The sequence below is a fragment of the Orbicella faveolata genome, unplaced genomic scaffold (genome assembly GCF_042242905.1).
Source record: "Orbicella faveolata isolate gen_17 unplaced genomic scaffold, um_ofav_v1 contig_27, whole genome shotgun sequence".
Lineage (NCBI taxonomy): Eukaryota > Metazoa > Cnidaria > Anthozoa > Scleractinia > Merulinidae > Orbicella > Orbicella faveolata.
In genome coordinates this window covers 1,619,134-1,637,860 of record NW_028301555.1, presented here as the reverse complement: position 1 = coordinate 1,637,860, position 18,727 = coordinate 1,619,134, and the positions used below count along the sequence as shown (strand labels likewise).

The following is an 18,727-nucleotide window of genomic DNA, read 5'->3' as shown; positions in this document are numbered from 1 at the left end:
TGTGCGTTTTCCCAAACCTCGGATATTCGTCGAAATTATTTTGCGCAAGCTTACAGAGACAAGTATGGAGCCGCCATGTTGGTGTACTTTCGCGGTACATCAACATTGCGGCCGGAAAATAGTGTAAACATCTGGAACTTACTTAAACTATCTAGGCGACTGATTATCTGTACTGAACAAACAAGCATTTACTTAAGAACTTTTCCTAATACTTTCACATCTGAATGGGCTAAAAATCATGACATAAGTATATGTTTTTTGACAAACGCGTTCGTAGCTCTATGTCACGCACCGCGATAACTCTGAACTTCAAACTGTCTCGCTTGCTTGAGAAACGCGCAAAAAACAACAACAACAACAACAACGACAAAGGCTAAGGAAAATAGACTGAAACGAGTTTGTAGGCTGATATAAAGACCTTGACTCATTTCACGCCCTAAAGGCCTTCAAACGAGTAATAAGCTATTAATCGACTGAATCGATTCCAAGAAATGCAATCAAAGGCAGACTAGCTTAAGCACATCGATTCGGTTGAATTTCGTACAACTTCAAATGCAGAAAGTTTAGCTCAGTTGCAATATAGCTAGTGATTCTCAGTGTATAAACGAATGCCTGGCTACACGCAGCAAGGTGTCTAGTTAATAATTCATCAAGTTTAGATAAAGGAAATCATGACCGTGACGGTGTTTGGATATATGATCTTAATTGGCATGGATTTTTACGATTTTATTTCTTCGTTTTCTCGTTAGTTTTAGTTTATATTGAGAAGATACATCAAACACTCGAGAAAGTGTTTGACCACATTTCCAAACACCTCAAAGTTCGTTAAAAATACTCCGCTGCGCGTTGTATTTTCAACTCTCCTCTCGGTGTTTGGAAATGTGGTTAAACACGGTCTTTCGTGCTTGATTTATTACTGAACTTGATGTCGACAAACTAGAAACAAAACGAAGGGTCGCTTAACTAAAACTAAAGAAACCGTAAATTATTATGATATGTAGAGATCAGCAACATATTGCCTACGTATAGATACCAAGGGTTTATTAGACCTTGGTCTCGGCTGAAGTGGGTCGACACGATCCAAAAATGGTTGTAGGCAGAAGAACATTTTCATTTGGTTTTCGTTTGTTTACTACAAAAACCACAATTATTTAATACTCAATTACCTTGATGAAGTGGACACACTTGATGATGTCGATATTGACGATGATGTCGACACAGAGCTTGAAGTAGACACACTAAAATCAAGAAAAATTGATTTGCTCCCATTAAATTTGTAACTATAATAAATCATGATGGCTTTTTGAAATACAGGAATGTTAAAAAGGTGCAATTACGTATGGAGATAAGATGGAGATTTGTGAGATATTGCCTACATATATAAACCGAGGGTATGGTAGAGAGCGTTCTCGGCTGAACAAGGTATACATATAGTCCAACAATCGTTGTTGATAGAACAACTCTGCATTTGTTTTAGTTTGTTTCTGTTATTTCATGTTCAATTACCTTGACGAAGTGGACACACTTGATGATGTTGATATTGACGATGACGTCGACACAGAACTTGAAGTAGACACACTAAAAATTAAAGAAAATTGCTATTTCAAAACAAATTGATACCAGTAAAAAATTAAGACGGCTTTGGAAAATCTTCAAGGGTTATCCTGTAACATGGACTTGTCCTTCTTTCAGGATTATAGAAAACAAAACGTATTGTTTAATAGCGAAGTCTTTAGCTTAATCAAATTACGCCAGGTTAGTAATCTAGTTTAGTCACCTCCTACCAGAGCTACATTAGAACGGGAAGAAAATACGAGCGTCCTAGATCTTGCTTTGATCTAATAGTGTAAGCCAACCAAACAGATTACCTCGAAGAGGTGGACACACTTGATGATGTTGATATTGACGACGATGTCGACACAGAACTTGAGGTTGACACACTAACAGGAAAGAAAAGCCATTATTTACAGAAATTCAAAGATGTACAAATCACGTCTTATGATACGAGCTTTTCAAGGACTGCGAGGAAAAAGCAGCATCTTGTCTATATAGTTTGTGGTCTTTAGTGCTGTTTGTCAGCTTTTACCTATCGTAAACTATTAGAAACGGAAACATGAAAACAGATACTTATTGCGAACTATGTCATCTATCTAACTATGTGATCTTTTACATACCTAGACGTAGTCGTTGTTGACAAACTTGTTGTAGTGGGTGTCGAAACACTCGACGACGTCGATACCGACGACGATGTTGAAACAGAACTTGATGTTGACACACTACAAAGGGAACAAGGAAAAATTCACAATAAATTGACATTACATGTTGATTTTTGTCACTTGTAAAAGAAATTGAAACAGCTAAATAATTTTCATTCAAACATTTTTCAATTTATCAGACAAATTTCTTATTAATTATACTGTACTTTGCTACGGTTTTAGGTAACATTTAATATCGAATAAGTTAACCCCATTCTGTAGTACCTTGACGAAGTTGACACACTCGATGACGTTGATATTGACGATGATGTCGAAACAGAACTTGATGTGGACACGCTAAGAGGAAAGATCAGTGGTTATTTATATTATTAATGTAATTAATATAATTCTTCTTTTAACAACATCATGGTATATATCTTTAAAAATTAACTTTTACAACCTTCACTACGTAATGACTACTCTTCAACCTTGCGTTTTGGGAAGTACAGTATATTGGAGGTCAGAAAACAATCTGACTATTAAATCAAGACATTGCTACAGAAAATTTCGATTCTCTGATACCTTGACGTAGTTGCTGTTGATAGACTAGTCGTGGTTGGTGTCGATACACTTGATGATGTCGATACCGACGACGATGTTGAAATAGAACTTGATGTCGACAAACTACATGCAAAAAGAAACATCGTTTTAAATATATTTGGGGATGAGAAAATTATTGGCTAAGTATTCTTGCGAAGGCTACAGTACGTTTCACCTGGCTGTCGCCTAAAATGGGTCTACATAGTACAAGACGTGCACGCAACAACGATTTCTTTCGTTGAAGCTTGGGACTATAAAAAACTATAATTATTTAAAACGTAGTTACCTCGATGAAGTGGACACACTAGATGATGTCGATATTGACGATGAGGTCGACACAGAACTTGAAGTAGACACACTAAAAATCAAGGAAAATTTCTTTTTCAGTTGAAAACAAGTTATGATCATAACGCTAATAAAATAAGACGGCTTTGTGAAATACAGCAGGGTTGCCATCAAACAAGGACTGCTCATTGTTTGAGAAGTATGTGAAGCCAAACGTATTTTGTTTAATAAAGAATTCTTTTGCTTAGCTATGATAGGCCATTGTGATAATGTAGTTTAGGGCCTACTATAAGCAGTACAATTGAACGTCAAGTGATTAATAACGTACAAGATCTTGCTATGATCTGATAGTTTAAGCCAAGCAAACACATTACCTCGATGAAGTGGACACACTTGATGATGTTGATATTGACGATGATGTCGACACAGAACTTGAAGTTGACACACTAACAGGAAAGAAAAACCATTATTTACAGAAATTAAATGATGTGCAAATTACCTGTACTTAGCTTTTTGAAGTGTACTGAGCTTTTTAAGGCCTGCGAGGAAAAAAAAGCATTTTGTCTATATAGTTTGTGGTGTTTAGTTCTGTTTGTGAGCTTTTACCTATCGTAAACTATTGTAAAGGGAGACATGAAAACAAATACTTATTGCTAACAATGTCATCTATCGACTTTTACATACCTAGACGTAGTAATTTGAATGCTATCATATAGTACATGATTGAGGCTGTTTCATTTTGTTACAACTCATTAAAAGACAAACTTTATGTTTTAATTTAGCTGTGACCATGAAAGCGTTTGCTTTGCTAGCATATTATGCGACAGATCTCGCAATAGTGGTCATTAACTTAAGGTGATATTACTTATAGACTGGCGTTTTATTTAAGCAACCACATTCTTCACTACATGTACCTTGATGAAGTTGAGACACTCGATGACGTCGATAGCGATGACGATGTTGAAACAGAACTTGATGTTGACACACTAGAACCGAAGAGGAGGTCATTAACACTGGGCACAGATTAAGATCTTCTAAAAACTAGTTTTATCGATGAGCACAGCAATCTTCGTCAGTAAAAAAGACACTGATAGCGAGTTAACTGGAACAAGTACATTCTTAACAACCTCAAAGATATTGACACACTGGATGATTCTGACACCCAAGATAATGTAGAGTATGAACTTGAACTGGACACAATTAAGGGAAACAAATTGACTAATATATATATTAACCTAATTATATTTTGTACAACTCTGTAAAACGAAAGAGAGTATGTAGACGTGGGCTGGTGAAAGGTTAAATTGCAAAATGTCTTTGCAACGTCACAACATTGATGTAAAACGCTTCAGTAGTCTGCAGGACTTTGCTCGCTGAAATTGACAACGCTGATGCACCAATCGTTACTTTCGTCGGGGAAAATATTTTCTACATCTTAAATTGAATTGTATTAGATTTTCGGCAACTCTCTGCACTGCTTGCCACGATACTAAATGTAATGGGTGAACATCAAAACAAATTAGCCATATGTTTTCCTTTATTTCTTTCAACCACCTCCATAAACCACATCCTTTATTACCTTATTGTAGTTGGTGTTGAAACACTTGATGACGACGAAGCTGAAGACGATGACGACACAGAACTTGAAGTTGTAACGCTGAAAGCAAAGAGATCTATTATTACTTGAGAGCTAAAATCATTGAAAATACATCTCTATAAGGTTTTTTTATGAACTCTAGCTCAAGCAGCATTTTTATAAATAAAATTCGAAAAAATACTATTTTGCGTCCATTGCAAGCCAACATCTGTACCTACAGGCATTGCAGCGTAACTTAATTGAAAGCTTTTAACTAAGCACACACTTGAGGAAACATGCGGATGAATATAAACAGCGTAGTTAAAATTGTGCAATTTTCTTTAAACTAACTTGTAAATTAGTGTAGAGTGCGTTCTTCTTTTATGGGAGTACTTTTTCGTTATGTGCTCGCTTAATCAATGGCTTGAATCAGGACTTTTTATAACTTGTAAATTAGATTCGATTTGAAAAAAGATGGCATATTGTAAATTAGAAAACTAATTAACTAAGAAAAGGAGAAAAAATATTCTTCAGGCAGTAACAAAGACAAGCAATGTCGTGAACACACACACTAAAGCAAAAACATAACATTAATACTCCAAACTCCCCATTTATGTATCAAAGAGCAATATATTTCGTTACCTTGATGAGATTGACGACGACGTCGTAATAGTTGAAGAACTGGAGGGACGAAGTTGGTGTAAATTGAAAGTAAGCAATTAAAAGTAGATGAGACAGATCGTGCCATTAGTATATATAACAGGACTAAATGCTGTTCCATATTATGTGAACTATGTATACAGTAAAACCCGCACAATAAGAACCTAGAATTTTCGAGGTCAGGCTGAACAAGTTTTATATTTTAGGGTAGCTTTTTAAAATTCAGGCTGATCAGGTTCTTTAGAGGTTCGTATTTATTTCAAAAAATATTTAAATTTTCAATCGTCTATATTGCACTGCAGCTTTATGGAAATTAAACATATTTCTAGTGAAAACCTCCAAAAATGTATATCAAAGAAACCATTTTTGTCAGAAGTTTCTCACACATTTAAAATTCAGAATTTAGACAGTCAAGATTGAAGTGATATTTTTGTAGAAGAACCTATTTTTCTTTGCCAGGCTGAACAGGTTCTTATATTTTTGGGTATTTAAATGCCCAATTTCAGCCTGGAGGTTCTTAGATCAGTAGTTTCTTATATGAGGATTTTTACTGCAGTCTTGTATAGTAAAGTATTGTTAGTGGTGTAGGTAATCCGTACTGAAAATAATGTAAATAGCTAAGTGTATTGCAAATAAATAAAAAGAAAGAAAGGAAGAAGTAAAAAATAAAAAAAGTATCACCAACCTTGTGCTTGACATAGATGAGGTAGTGGCTGTTGTGGAGGTGCAAGGTACGTTACACTCACTCGTCTGGTTAACACATTTCTTTCCATTGAAGTAAGATCCAGCCGGACAAGAGCAACCTTCTACGCGGGTACCGCGACAGCACCTCTCGTCATTCGCAGCGCATTCTCCTTCATGCTCACAAGTTGAAGGGATAGTAATGTTTGCCTCGTACCCACCGCTGTTTGCACATGGTCGGCAGCAAGGAATTTCTGTTGAAATTTCACCGCAGAATTAGTTCGGGCATGAGTTCTGGGTGAAACAATCTTTCGCAGGCGGTCTGGTGTAACATTTTTGCCAGACGCAGACATAACGATACAGACTTAAAATACCAACAAAATTGATATACTGGTGCTTCATATAATTCAAACGTGTCATTAAATGGTTGCAAAATTTAAAAATTTCCTAGCTCAACCCGTTTTCTCGTAGTTACAATGAGGGTTAAGGTTTATTCTGATTGTTAACAGCGCAAACAAGGTTTGACCCACAGTAGTTTCGATACTTGGCAGGGCTATTTCGTCCCGGTCCTTGGCCACTTTTCTGGTATCTCCTAACTGAAAATGTCGTCACCCATAGCCCATGAGGCGAAGCCGAATGGGCTATTGAACCGTGGCCCTTGAGGGCGAAGGGTCTAATTGTTTTAGTATCACCCAACTAGTCGGACCCTGAGAAAAGACAATAATTAAATTAGCAAATGCAAGTTGAAGAAATATTTATTTGGGAAAAGCGTCACTTTCGATTGCGCCAATTTCGCTACTCGAGGACTATTACTAATAGACCTCTAGTAGCGTAGCCAATTTAAATGCAGGATTTGCATTAGTCCACTAGTTGGGTGATACTAATGACTGTTAGCGTGCTTTGATATCATCAAGAAACTCGTTTGGTTTTTGATCTTTCATTCCCTCTATTCGCCATTTCCACATCCCCCACAATACACCTTGTTTGCCCCCTCCCCCCCTCCCTTAATACCCAGGAAAAATGAGAATTGAGAATTTTGGGATGTAGAAATGGCGAATATAAATTGTTCGCTGTCTCAGTCAAATTTATCAAATGACATAACTGGAAGAAGCTTAATCCATGACCGGTTCGTTGCTCCATTGCGCTGTACATGTAGGCCACATGTTTTGAACAGGCTATGTTGTGTTCCCAAAGTGGAAACAAAAGGTAAGTGGGGTAAAGTTAGGAATAAGAAATACCAATACCACGACAGTGCGTCAAAACCAGGAAAATCGTTGTAAATTACTAAGTTTGAAAAAAGGCACATCAAATAGTTCACGTCAGCAAAACCGTTAAGGCTTTTTACGCTCTTACCACAAAATCCTTCTCGACGCCAGAGAATAGACACTCCATGCTGATTACATGCTCTTACGTAAGAAGCCACGGCTGCGCAGAAGCATGCACAGTCGCCTCCTTTGCTACACAAACAACTTTCGTGGAGACAGGCCTCGTAGTATGGATCAGGAGGAACAACACTGTGGCAGACGGTGAAGTTCTTCTCTGAATTGATCATATTACACCCTAAAAGAATAAAGTAAATGGTTAGCAAATGCGCGGTACTATAACTGCAACAACCACAACAACAACAAACCTTTATATAAACACAATTTTGTTTAAAGCAAACAGGTTTGCTTATAGGGTCGTGTATCTAGCTAAAAGTCTAAAAATATGTACAGTAATAATAACAATTATATGCGGATTTATTCAAATTAATAAACTTAAAAACCATCACGTTCTTGTTTTGTTTTGCGTTTTCCAACTTTGCCATAGGATTGCTCGAAATCATTAGCATAGCACCTGGATGCAGTGATCCAATGTACCCCGGTAGCTGATCGAGTTTTTCATATAGTATGAACAAAATCGTAGAGTTTCAATCTTGTTACCTCTAAGTGTGGCATATGGCACACTGTGGTCAGCAATTGTCAGACATGGTTTAAGGTTTTGAATTTATAAAGCCAATATATGCATTTCCGGGAAAGATTTTTGTCGGAAGCACAGGGGAAGGGTAAAGAGTAACCGTGCTCACTGCAAATTTCTTGATTTTGGTAGAATATTCGGGGAAACTTGAATTACTTACACTGTTTTTGCTCGCGTTACTTGACAGCTCTGTTAACACCACGTTTAGCATTTATCCGGTTTAGCCACGACGAAAGGCGCTTTCCATTCAATGAAACATTCCGGTTTGATTTTCCGGAAATTTCCAATGACGGATGGAACAGCACTGCCCATAATTTCCGGAAAAAGAAGACAAACCTTGCGAGGTATACCGAAATTTTCGCAAGTTTCGTATCGGGAATTTTCGTTCCATTTGACTTTCCTCCCGGAATTTCGGGAATTTTCGGTTGGTTCGCTCTTCGGAAATTCGACAGTTTCTGGATTTTCTGGAAATTTTCCCAGGACACTTCTGTACCATTTGGCTCCGGTTCGAGATTTTCGAAATTTTTGGTTGAATGGAAAGCGCCCCATATTACTCCACAAGTTGTGGAGGAATAGAGGAGAACTTTCTGTGAGATAGCATAACGTACAAAGTAAATCAGTGCCCTTCACACTCACCTTTCTTCGCCCAGTTTTCTCGATCTTTATGCTCTGCGCAAACAGTTTCGAAGTCAGTATCTCGCGGGGCTCCACATCCCAACTCATTGGTCCAACCGTCACCAAGGTCACCATCATTAGTGGCGATGGTTCCGTCTCGTTTATTGTAATCGTCGCTGTCAAGTTCGTTGAAATTACCGCATATTCCAGCAAGCTCATCTGTTCCCTTGTACTTCATATTTGGCGTGATAAACACTCGATTGCCGTGGTCGTATTTAACCTGTTTTTAGCAATGATTAATACAATGATCAATAAATAACAAAAATTAATATACAAGATCACAATGAAGATACAAAAGTACAATTTATATATTAAAGGATAGAAAACAAAATGACGACGGAACCTAACAAAAACCACGGGGCTTGTAAGCTTAGGTTCCCTCTCAAGAAACACCAGTTGACTAATTTAGATGAAGTAATGGCTCCAAATAAAGTTCGTCCAAAATTCTACCCCGCGCGTTTTTTTTCCCAAGTGGTAACGAATAGATTCATGTTGCCGTGCATTTTACCACATTTTGACGTCTTCTGTGATCTATTACTGAACAGTAACATGGAATCTACAAACAATGTTAGTGGCGTCACTTATGCGTCGGTCCTCCAATAAATCATAAGTAAGAACCAATCACAATGCGAGAATCATTCGACATATGATACAATGTTTTGATATACTACATGTTACGTCACCCATTCATTAGCCATGAATTCTAGTAAAAATACCACTACGTACCTCATACAAGGGCAAGAATGGATTATACTCGTCGAACACGCGTACGATCATGAATAATCCCTTACTGAATATCTCCACGTTGTTTAGCGCACTGCTGCTGCACGGCTGTGGATAATCTCCAGGGGTATATTCCACTATTTTGCCACCTTTTAACGTTATCCGTACGGTCTTTTGGAAAAGTTCGACAGTCCCGCTTTTAGTTTCAATGAGTACTTTCTTACACATTTGCAGTTCCAGTGAGTCGACGCACTCCACGTTTGACACACTAATTTTATTCCGTGTGTTTTTTATTTCCGTGAGTTGGTATTCGCACTTCTCACTACCAAAGCTGATCCATTTGCCGTCAAATGTACGGTATTGATCCTGACCGTACGCGGCGCATTCGTATTCAGGCAGAGGTTCGATGTTTGGATTTTGTACCCATTCTCGTGCACCGTTACATGTGCTAGTGGACAAAAAAATGAAACATCGTCCATTTAGGAGAGGTATCAACCCATGGTTGGTTAAATTTTTTTTCAAATTGTTTTTGAGGCTTTAGTTTTACAATTGCTTCAGTTGTGCACATAACTGTGACGATCATCCTTGTCATAAACTCTCGCTCTGCATTTCAAATGTATAATCTTTCATGTATTAACATGCAATCTCCACCACCTACGGGTATATTACGACCTCAAAGTGACTAGCTCCCAGTTGGCTTGATAGCTCAGTTGGTAGAGCACTGCACCGGTATATAGATGTTTGAGATTTTCATTTCTTGTTCTATTTAAACTAACTTTTTCGGTTGATTTGGTTGATTGTCATTTTAGCGGCGTCAAACTCGGTAAGCCGGCTAGTTTCATTTATTTTTTTCTTACCTAAATAATTAAGGTTAATCAGTAGTCAACTGTTCTTTCAACCAAATCACCGAAAACAAAGCATGAAAAAGCGTAGCGACCCAATAAACCAAAAACGGCTGATCGCAGTACAAAACGGCCATACTGTGATAAACATTTTAAACCGAAAATGGTTGAAAAAGAGTCATTTTCAAACCGTTGCGTCTCCTGGGCAACTATCATTTGTGGCGGGGGTGGCTGGTGGCTATCAAACTAGCTTCCAACAGCGAACCTAGTAAGGTTGCTCTCGTTTGAAAAAGCAATAGTTAAGGATTAGTAAGTAAAATAGGTTGTTCTACATTTACACCTTCGCAATTTGGTCCGACGTTTTCAAACTAACAGGAAAGAAAGATAAATAGTTCACTCGGTACCTTTTGGCTCCCAGGTATAGAGACATCAGCACGGGCGAGTCGGGGAAGAGGAGCTCACACTGAGATATTATGAATATATAAACAATAGGCTCCATTTGGCGCGAAAGTATGCTCGGACATTTGTCCGCGGACATTATCTGTTCCGAGAAGCGAACAGTCAAATGGAGGTTATTGTGTTTATTATCCTTCAAATATTTTTCGTAACACGCGCATTTTTGAAAATTGGGGAATATTTAACAATTAGACCCGTAGCCCGCGTAGCCCTTGAGGGCGAAGGGTCTAATTGATTTAGTATCACCCAACTAGTCGGACAGAAAAGGCAATAATGAAGTTAGCAAATGCAAGTTGAAGAAATATTTATTTGGGAATAAACGAAAGAAAGCGTCACGCTCGATTGCGCCAATTTCGCTAATCGAGGACTATTAGTAATAGTCCTCTAGTAGCGTAGCCAATTAAAATGCAGGATTTGCATTAGTCCACTAGTTAGGTGATACTAACCTCGGATATTCCCCAGTTTTAGCGGGGGAATATTCGGTCACGTGACGCGTTTAGACCAATCGCGCCCGAGCGAAAATATTTGATGGATTATAATTCACGATGGTGAAGAATTCGGTACATTAGGTCAGTCTCCTACTATTCCATCCAACTGGTTTGCTGACCACATGAGGTAAATGGTAAATACTCACGATGAACAGTCTATTGGAGAGGTAGCGTTTTGTTCGAAGTACTCTCCTTCGTGGACACATCCACACTCATTTTTCACCACGCACTTCTTGGTAAATTCGTTCCAATAGAGACCATCTTTGCAGTAGCAACCAGGCACGCTTGGTTGGTCACCAACCTCCAGAGCGGCACAGGTTTTCCCCGATGGAAGGTATTCCTGGTCTTCATCTGGACATAATTGGACGGCTGATGAATAATTAAACCCAATTGAAAGGATTAAACAAAATCATTACTTCTTAGCTATTGTAAATGCATCATACAGTGACGTCGCAAACAACGAATTTCATAGTAACTAAGCTTTCTTACTTGAGTCAACAACTGAGACATGTTCGAACCCCGGGGCATACTACTTAAAAGTCTCCAGTTGACCGAAAATTGGAAAATTCATTAAAGCTGAGGTTTTAATTCATTAATGCTTCAGAGGTTTTAAAAAAGCCGAGTAGAAAAACTCGACCAATGTTTTCCCAATACGGATCTCACTTTTGTTCAATGACGTTATGCAATGCAGCGGGAAGTTATCAAAAGACTCGTCAAAGAGGATCAATGGGGATGATCTAATTGAGTTTTCACGTGATTAAATAGTCTAAAATACAGTGGAACTGACCTTGCCCAACTTGGTCCGAGCACTGGGACTGGGGTACGCATTGGCCGTTCTTCAACACCATATTGTCATCTTTGCAGAAGCAACCTTCTATGCATCCTCGACTAAAATAAAGAGAACAGCTAAATTGAGTATACTCTTCTTATGATCCTTTTTAAGGTGGCTAAACGCAGGTGTTAATACCTGTGTTTCATTCACCTTTTTGTCTAAAACTCTCGATCCTTTGGTTGCCAAAAATGGCAGCAAGCAAGTTAACAACACAAACTTCGGTTTTTTGATAGCTAAGCTGACGCATGTGCCGTTGCCATGGCAACGTGAATAAATATAAAAAGGACCTTATGGAATGAACGGCTCCACGAAGTCCCTGTTTAAAGTTCACTACTCTTTGCTCTCAGCATTCATTTTAAAAACAATGGACGTTAGCCAGAATCCTGGTATAGCATTCTGACGATGGATCTTTTTTCCTCAAATAAGATTCTTGAAATTGACTCCAACCGTGCAATAGCATCGCGAAAACGGTCTTCAAGAGCCAACCTAAGCCTTTCAGCGTTGCAGCTTATATCCGCATCTTATTTCTCATCAAAAATAAGTATATGGCTATAAGCTGCAGGTTGGATACAGATTATTGATCATGTAAGTATACAAATACAAATATGTAGTTTCTGTAGCATGAAGCGACTAGGAGTATTTCTACTCCCCCCTGGATGGGATGCTAGTCCATCGCAGGGCTACCCCCAACATTAAGTTCGCCGGTAACCATTTATACACCTGGGTGGAGGGAGGCACTGTGAGAGTAAAGCGTCTCGCCCAAGAACGCAACGCAAAGATCACGGCCAGGGCTCGAACCCGGACCGCTCGATCCGGGGATGAGCGCACTAACCATGAGGCCACTGCGCCTCCCGGTACTCTAAGAGGAACTTGTATTGCGTTATGACAGCGAACTTTAACTTGTACCCTTATTGGTGCGATTGCTTGATTAGAAATGAATGGGCGCTTGAATAATTAAAGGACTTGTAAACTGGACGGCTTACCTTAGGCATGATTGTGGGTTTTGCACATCTCCGCATGTTTGAGGGCAAGTCAAACTTGCATTACCACAATAACTGTATTTTTGGTCGCTTGGGCATACGGCTATAAAAAGAAGCTTAAGATAGTCAATAAATCTAAATTTGAAGACGCATAACATATAAATACTAGGACACCGCCAATCAACAAATGGTCAGCAAAGACGGACGATTTGTTTAATCATCAGTGACCAAAGCCGGAAAGGTTAGCTTTGTGACTATAAAACTGAGGGGTTGAATTGTTTTCGAGATCTATGAGAGAGGGAACCCGTTCAAGTACAACTGTCTGACAAAAGCGTGAGAAGGACGTGCACTGTCCAACAACATCAGGCGTGACACGAAAAGCCGGTTAGCTGGGAAATTTTGCTATAGAGCGTTTTCATCCACTTTGGCGGCAGCCATTCAAATTTATTGGAAGAAACGAAAGTGATTCGCATAAGGAAAGTAACTAATCTGACAAATCACGATGTTCTACTCAAACTCGTGCAATAATTGTTAAAATGTGTGTTACATCTTATGAATGATTATCGTGGTAGCTTATCTAAACGCAACGTACGCAGTCGCGAAAATAATGCCTGAAAAAAAAAATCCAGCGATTTGAAGGCGATCCTGTGCATGTTTCCACTGAAGGCTTTATTCTTGCAACTGCTTTTACTTTTAGATGTGTCCATAACTACGTGGAAGATCTTTCATGTAGTAGAAAAATGGTTTATTGAAAGAAATTAAAATCATAAGTCTAGCTGTTCGCCCATAATCGACCCTAGTTGGTTCCCGCAGGTTGCGTAACTTTCGTGAACCATCCCCCAGTTAAAGGGAATCTTGACTAAAACAAATCAGTTTTGTTCCAAAGTTGATGTTTGCGTTTAACTGTTTCAGGGATTTGAAGTCGATTATTCTTTGTCTGCTTTGAATAATGGGCGTTTCGCTTCTGCTATTTCATCATCAGTCCTAATCTCGCCATCGGACGCATAAGGCCTTATTTAAGGATTTCAAATTTTCCACGCGCCGCCACGTTCATTTTTGCAAGGCTTGAGAAATCATGACGTCATTGCGCGGTTGGACGTTTTCCAAATATAGTATTCTGTGAATCCAGAGATATAAAGTGATTCTAATCGTTTATGATTCATATTCCGAATGAGCGGATTTATAATTTATGTTCATAAAAACTCCACTTACGTTCTGGGCACCCCTCTATTCGTCCTCTCCAGTTGCTGACCGTGAATCCATTATCTCCACAAACCTTTGCGTATCCCGCTATTACGTCACACAAGCTTTCAGGATGTCTGCACCCAGTCTTTTTAGCTTTGTCGAAGAAAGAGCTTGGTGAGATTGATTGAAGACATTTTCCAAAAGGCCCGAGAGGATCTTTTAACACACTGGCTCGTTCTTCAGACTGCTGCAGTGGTTGAGAATAGATGGAGCAATAATCTATCGAATGTGTAGGTTCAGTTTCTCCAAGTCCACTTTCTCCCAATTCGCACGTTGGTTGATCGTCAAGCTGAGGATCGAGCCAGTTCTTCAGGAAGGTCTGGGCTGTTGCAGCAACACCGCCGTTGTACAGATGGTAATCGTCCATGCTATTCCTGTTGAACGTACCACACAAACCGCATGTTTTATTCATCATCCCTGGATTGACAGTCAAGTAAATGTTTTGCCCAGAGACAATCAATTGAAATTGAGGAGTAGACACCATCGCAACATTGCCTCCATCATGTTCAACAACTATTTGGTCACCCAAGATGGCAGCGTCGTATGTCAACACAGGCTTCGCATTCATTGTTCTTTCGATGTCGATAGTTTTCCCTGCTTGCAAAGTGAGATAGACGTTTTGGCTCTTGCAATACCGGGTGAAGTCGTTAAGAGTACAATCTTTGTTTTCGATTCTCAAGTCAAACTGAAATGACGAAGCGTGACAGTGGCGTAGCAAAGAATAAGCACAAGGCTTCGGGTACACCTCGTATTCTTTGCCATCGAATGTCTTCACATTCGTGTTCGCAAGAACAGAACAGGTTCCTGTAGAAAATAAAGTTGAGTATCAGTTTTTATTAAACCTTGCTCAAAGGTAGGTCTTATTAGAAGAGGGCAACACAAGAAATCTCAAATTTACTGTACATGGGCCATTATTTAATTGTTCTTTTGATATTATTTTTCTGTTATTATTATTCCAATTATAATTATTATTATTATTATTATAATTATTATTACTATTATTCATCTAGTTATTTATTAATTTAATTTTATTCATTTGAACTTTGACTTTTTTCAACTCTGAAATATCTTTAAAGTTTTTCACTTTTTTAATTCTTACTTTTGTACATAAATTTACCATAAACATGTACATTTTCCTCTTTTGCATAGTGTACTCTTTTTCTAAAGTATTTTTAATCTCATAGATTTTGTTATTGTCTTATTATATGGCAAGGTAGTCGTGAGGTAAATCCGAGCGCTCTGATTGGTTCTTTCTCGGTCAGGATTTTTGCAATACAGACAGTTTCCTCGGTCGTAAGTCGTGTATATTTCTCTTTGATTGCCATATAATATACGACTTACTAACCTAGCTTGCTCGAGCCGTACGAGGGAATATTGGACCTCGATCGTTTTTGTACGGACTTCGCTACGCTCGCCACGTTCCATCCGCTGTTCTTACTACTGCTCCTATCACTGCCGTTCCTACTACTGTTGCCCCTACTACTGCTACTTCTATTGCAACTTACACTTCTGCTATTACTACTCTATTACTACTCTGGACAATACTTCTTCTGTTTCCAAAGTGGCATCAAAGATTAAGTTACCTCACCCGACGTTTCTTCAAATTTGTTCCAAAGATTTTTACAAAGTTGACAAGAGAACGACTGTAGCAGAAAACTCCCCTTGTCACCAAACTACACTCAACAATCTCCCAATTAACTGGAAGAAATTTTGCTGTTCGACAAGCTGTTGCAAAAATAGGCTCAAAATGTGTTCAAGAATTTGACATCTTGAGCATTTAGGGTCATTTTATACTTACAAATCAAAATGCATTTTATTTAAAGGTATTAGAAGTTTTCATTCTCCGTAACCGCCAATCGTCAGATCATTTTGCCGTTATCTCTCCTACCCATGTCAGCAACGTATATTTATTTATTATGTATGTATGTATTTATTTATTTATTTAGTTATTTATTTATTTATTTATTTATTTATTTATTTATTCATTTATTTATTTATTTATTTATTTACAGCATTTAGGGATTCAACTTACCTTTACATGGAATATTGTGGCATGACCAGGTTCCCCCTTTGCATTCACTAAGAAAAAGCAAAGTGTTTTAAATACATGTATATTTAACGCTGTAACCTTATTTTTATTTATTTAGTTCTTTATTTTATTTTTATTTTTTTTGATTTGCTACCCAAACAAAAAAATTTATAGTGCAATGATAACTAAATAACAAAACTACAATTTATATATTAAAGGATGAAAAACAAAATGGCGAGGGAACGGTTCCCTCTCAGGAAACACCAGGTGACTAATTTAGACAATAATTAATGACAAGCCTTATTTAATGACAGAGTTAATAGTTACAGATGATATATGCTTTAAGTTTTTCTTAAAATGTGCCACTTAGGAGCCAGAAATTTCAGGTGTTTCAGGTGTTTCTTCGTTTGGATACACGCTCTTTTATTCGTTTTGTCACAACTCTTATTATGAGGGCACTAAGGTTAACCCAAATTTCAAGAACAATCGCCAGACTAAGAGTCGCTGGTGGAAATTTATATTAACCTCTTCTGAAAGAACATTAACTCAGTCCGGCAAAGTATAAATTTTGAATTTCTACACATCAAGAGTCACATAACCAAATGCCTTAATTTAGCCGGGATTGAACGTAAACAATAAACTTGTCTCAGTGCACGGCTCGCTGAGAGAAAACTTCAGTTGTACGATTGTCGTTTTTTCATTGAAAACTGCTAGAGCTATAAGAAAACAACTTAAACGGCAAAAAATTAAAAAAAAAAAAAACACGAGTGAAAATGTTCAGGTAAGCATATCTTAAAAACGTTCCACGATGTTCAGCTTCAATCCGAAAATTAGACGTTTTTTGTCCAAAATATGCAAAGTCACGCGAAGAGACGAAGCTTGCCTTAAATTTTAAAAGCGGTGTGATTAATCTTCTTAAGATATTAAACCCATCCCATACACCTTATTCCAAAATGGCCGTCACTTAAGTATTCTATCGTTTTCTTGCAAATTGGCCCTTGTTGCCTCGTTCTTAAACTCGAAATTCAAAAGAATATTTTCCCTTAAACGGGGCTAATTTGCAAGTAAAATGGCGGCCATTTTGGAATAAGGTGTATTCCATTCCCATTTCCTCAAATGCAAATAGCGTGATAGGAAAACAGCAATTGATCCTCTTGTAAGCGTTTTCCCTCTCAATAATCTCAAAACATTTTCCCAAATTTCGCCTTGAAAACCCCGAAACCGTGAGCACCTTGATTTCACACTAGGGGTCTGGGAGTGAGAGGGTAAAACTCATCAGTGCTATAACAAGGCTGCCACCGGCATCACTGTTCAAAATTCCTTGGCTTTTCCTTGACTTTTCTTTGATAAAAATTTAATTTCCCTGATCAAATATACCCATAATAGGGAGCTTAAGCAACGGCGACGACGACGCCGAGGACGACGCCTAGTCAAAAATGACTTTATATTTTACAAGCGAGATTCGCGATCGTCTAGATCTGTTCGGTATGCCAATGGCTCTAAAAACGTGCTCAGGCTAAATATGTAATGACAACGTTCAATTCCAAATGGAAATACGAAAAATTAGCCGTCGTCGTCCACGTTCAGTAGACGACGCAGAACTTGGTCATTTCACGTTGTTGTTTTGCAGAGGACGGCAAAGAAATGTACCAAGATTTATAACGCACGTGCGCAGCTATTGTTTTGCTCATCAAACCTTTTGTTTAGTGACGTTCTCGTTGCCGTCGTCGTCGTGGTTTGCTTAAGCTCCTTAATTTCAGATGTGGTAGCAGCCTCCAGCCTTCCCTCACAGCAGTCCTTTCCACCCATCAAAAGACTGATACTTTTATATAAAACAATACCTTCTTCAGTAAGGAACAAACATCGCTCAGATCACAGCGACCTGAAATGTTTTTGCTAGCCTTCAATGGTATTAAATCAGCGGTGTTATAACTTCAACTTTCCCTAACTTTTCTTCAAATTGTCAATTTTTGCAGAATGAAAGCACAATGCCCCGACTTTTCGTGACTTTGAAGAATATTTTTTCCCTTGCCAATTCCTGACCTGTAGCAACCCTGTATAAAATAAAACATTTTAAAGTAAAACAATGGTTTCACTCACCACACTTGGCAAGGTTCGTAACGAGATTCCCCGTGATCATAGCGCTTCTCACGGTAGTAGCAGGAACATTGATCCCTGTCGACGCATTTTTTACCATCATAATATTGCCCATTTGGGCAGGTGCAACCAGGGATACATTTCGTGGAGCATTTCATGTCGAGATTTTTGCAGATTTTTGGGCAGCCTGGTGTACATTCACTGTATACCATAGTTGCTGGACACGTTATTGCTGTGAACAACATTGTGAAAAGGAAAAAAAGATTTTTAACTGGACTTCAATGAACACGTGTTTTTCTCTGTTGCAATATTTCCTTCCTCCACCCCCTCGAAAGAATTCTTGGATTCCATTCTTGTGACGAAGTGCTAAAGAATCGTTTTTCCGACTCTTACTGGATATTGCTCAG

At 38.4% G+C, this 18,727-nt stretch overlaps 1 protein-coding gene across 1 annotated transcript in view; it reads right to left on the bottom strand.

Moving 5' to 3' along the window:
* Window positions 1–18,727, bottom strand: part of LOC110045895 (uncharacterized) — a 42,120-nt gene that overhangs the window by 11,325 nt on the left and 12,068 nt on the right. Inside the window, exons 8-28 of the mRNA XM_089296711.1 lie at window positions 18,324–18,552; window positions 16,227–16,273; window positions 14,162–14,998; window positions 12,953–13,052; window positions 11,925–12,025; window positions 11,284–11,506; window positions 9,355–9,799; window positions 8,590–8,848; window positions 7,351–7,557; window positions 6,002–6,251; window positions 5,299–5,337; window positions 4,660–4,737; window positions 3,995–4,066; window positions 3,455–3,526; window positions 3,082–3,153; window positions 2,778–2,879; window positions 2,481–2,552; window positions 2,175–2,276; window positions 1,869–1,940; window positions 1,507–1,578; window positions 1,167–1,238 (exon numbers count right to left, since the gene is read on the bottom strand). Coding sequence (XP_089152837.1) covers window positions 1,167–1,238; window positions 1,507–1,578; window positions 1,869–1,940; window positions 2,175–2,276; window positions 2,481–2,552; window positions 2,778–2,879; window positions 3,082–3,153; window positions 3,455–3,526; window positions 3,995–4,066; window positions 4,660–4,737; window positions 5,299–5,337; window positions 6,002–6,251; window positions 7,351–7,557; window positions 8,590–8,848; window positions 9,355–9,799; window positions 11,284–11,506; window positions 11,925–12,025; window positions 12,953–13,052; window positions 14,162–14,998; window positions 16,227–16,273; window positions 18,324–18,552 — 3,523 coding nt within the window. The remainder of the gene's footprint in view (window positions 1–1,166; window positions 1,239–1,506; window positions 1,579–1,868; window positions 1,941–2,174; window positions 2,277–2,480; window positions 2,553–2,777; window positions 2,880–3,081; window positions 3,154–3,454; window positions 3,527–3,994; window positions 4,067–4,659; window positions 4,738–5,298; window positions 5,338–6,001; window positions 6,252–7,350; window positions 7,558–8,589; window positions 8,849–9,354; window positions 9,800–11,283; window positions 11,507–11,924; window positions 12,026–12,952; window positions 13,053–14,161; window positions 14,999–16,226; window positions 16,274–18,323; window positions 18,553–18,727) is intronic.